This window comes from Acinonyx jubatus, chromosome C1 (assembly GCF_027475565.1).
Source record: "Acinonyx jubatus isolate Ajub_Pintada_27869175 chromosome C1, VMU_Ajub_asm_v1.0, whole genome shotgun sequence".
NCBI classification, from domain to species: domain Eukaryota; kingdom Metazoa; phylum Chordata; class Mammalia; order Carnivora; family Felidae; genus Acinonyx; species Acinonyx jubatus.
The window spans coordinates 197,244,932-197,246,664 of NC_069381.1; the positions used below are offsets into that span (position 1 = coordinate 197,244,932).

Consider the following 1,733-nt stretch of genomic DNA (forward strand, 5'->3'; position numbering starts at 1 on the left):
TCTAAGCTATGACATACTGGAATATCTATTCACCCTACTGAGTGAAAATGAACCTTAGTGTCCACTGTCGCCTGATGTCTTAGCTCCTCCTAAAGAGACTGCTTCCCTTTTTTCATAGACAAATGTATAAATGTATCAGAAATACTGGCCAAGGCAGCCTCAGAGCACATAGAGCAAGAAGCCTTGCCAACTCTGGACTTCTCAGAGGTACACAGTAGATTTTAATTAAACTATACTGATAATTACAACTATATTGATAACTCTCCTCTCTCTCCCTCACCAAGCTGAGGCTGTTAGTACCTTCTACATGCTACTATACCCCTGTCCTCACCCTAACACAGTATTTAAGCCCATGTTACATTGTAATGACCTGTTCTTAAGAGTCTCCCCCACACGCTGGCTGTCACCCCCAGAGGAGGGACCTGTTGTTACCATAATCGTTACACTAGCACAAAGTCCACATTCAATATACACATGTGGAATAAATGGAGTTTATAAAGGTAAACAGTAAGAAGGGTCTCCAAGTGACCACAATTATTTTAGTTGTATGGGATGAGCAAGCTTCTGCATATCAAAAGAAGGCACTTAAAGAAAACTATTTTTCAAGTTCACGTTGTAATTTAGTAATCTCCAATAGAGACAACTTTTGGAAATTCTGATGGGCATTCTGAAAGCTTTACAAAGCAAACACTGAAAAGATTCACCATGGGTTCCTGGTAAAACAAGACTAACTTTAAAACAGAATTAAATTTATCAAAATGGATGTGTAACTTTCAGCACAGCATCAATTATACTGTTAGGAGAACTCTTGTTTCCTTTTAGCTTGTTACCAGGTAGGCTCTATTCCCAGAAGGGAAAATAAAAATTTGAAATAAAAATTTGGCATATTCTTTTCATATGCCTTTAAACTTTATTTACATGGTTTTTTCATTCAATGAGGATTTACATCTTCTCGTATAAGTAAACTTGTCCATTTTCCCCTTTGTGGTTTCTTTACTTGTTTATGTGCTTACAAAATCCTCCCTTTCCCCAAGTTCGGGTAAATATTATAACAACTGTGTGCAGATTATATATGATGGGAGTCTCTTGGGTGTTAAGACCTTTAACAGTTAAGTGAAGTGAAATGAAGTTTTCCCGTGTTTCTTCATTAGGTAATACATAAGATGGATTAATTTTAAGCACACATCTACAAATACTTCCATAGCATGTTCCCAAAGGTGTCCTTATTCCCCACTTCGGGCGATGTATCTTTGATTCTAACTGTTCCCTTTAGCTTACAAACAATGGTTTCATTACTCAACGTTTCCCCACAATTTCTTAGGAAGGACTCTCTTCTTGCCCTCCCCCGCCCCCGCTCTGGTTTCAAGTTCACCCACGTCTCCAGCTTCTTTGCTTAGCAAGTCCAGGTCTCCGAGCGGTGCCTAGTAGCTCCAGGCACCCCGACCCCAGGTTATGCCAGGGTATCTCTGCATTGTCTGGCCCAGGGGCTTGCTCACGTACCCAGGTTCAGGAGCTCGGTGGCGATGGCCTTTCCGATACCCGTGGCCCCGCCGGTGACGATTGCCAATTGGTCCTTCAGCAAGCCGGCCGCCAAGCAGCTCTTGACCCTTCCCGAAAGGCCCATCTCCACGGCACGTCCGAGTCCCAGGAGCACTAAAATCCCTCAGCCTGGGAGGTAAGCGGGGCCTTTAGTTACTGGTCAGCCCTGGCCCCGCCCCCGTGGCCCCGCCCCG

General features: G+C 43.5%; 1 protein-coding gene across 1 annotated transcript in view; it reads right to left on the reverse strand.

Moving 5' to 3' along the window:
* PECR (peroxisomal trans-2-enoyl-CoA reductase) overlaps positions 1–1,668 on the reverse strand; it is a 29,396-nt gene extending 27,728 nt beyond the window's left edge. Inside the window, exon 1 of the mRNA XM_015066695.3 lies at positions 1,501–1,668. Within this exon, the coding sequence (XP_014922181.1) occupies positions 1,501–1,624 (124 nt within the window). The 5' untranslated portion in view covers positions 1,625–1,668. The remainder of the gene's footprint in view (positions 1–1,500) is intronic.
* Between the last annotated feature and the right edge of the window lie 65 nt (positions 1,669–1,733).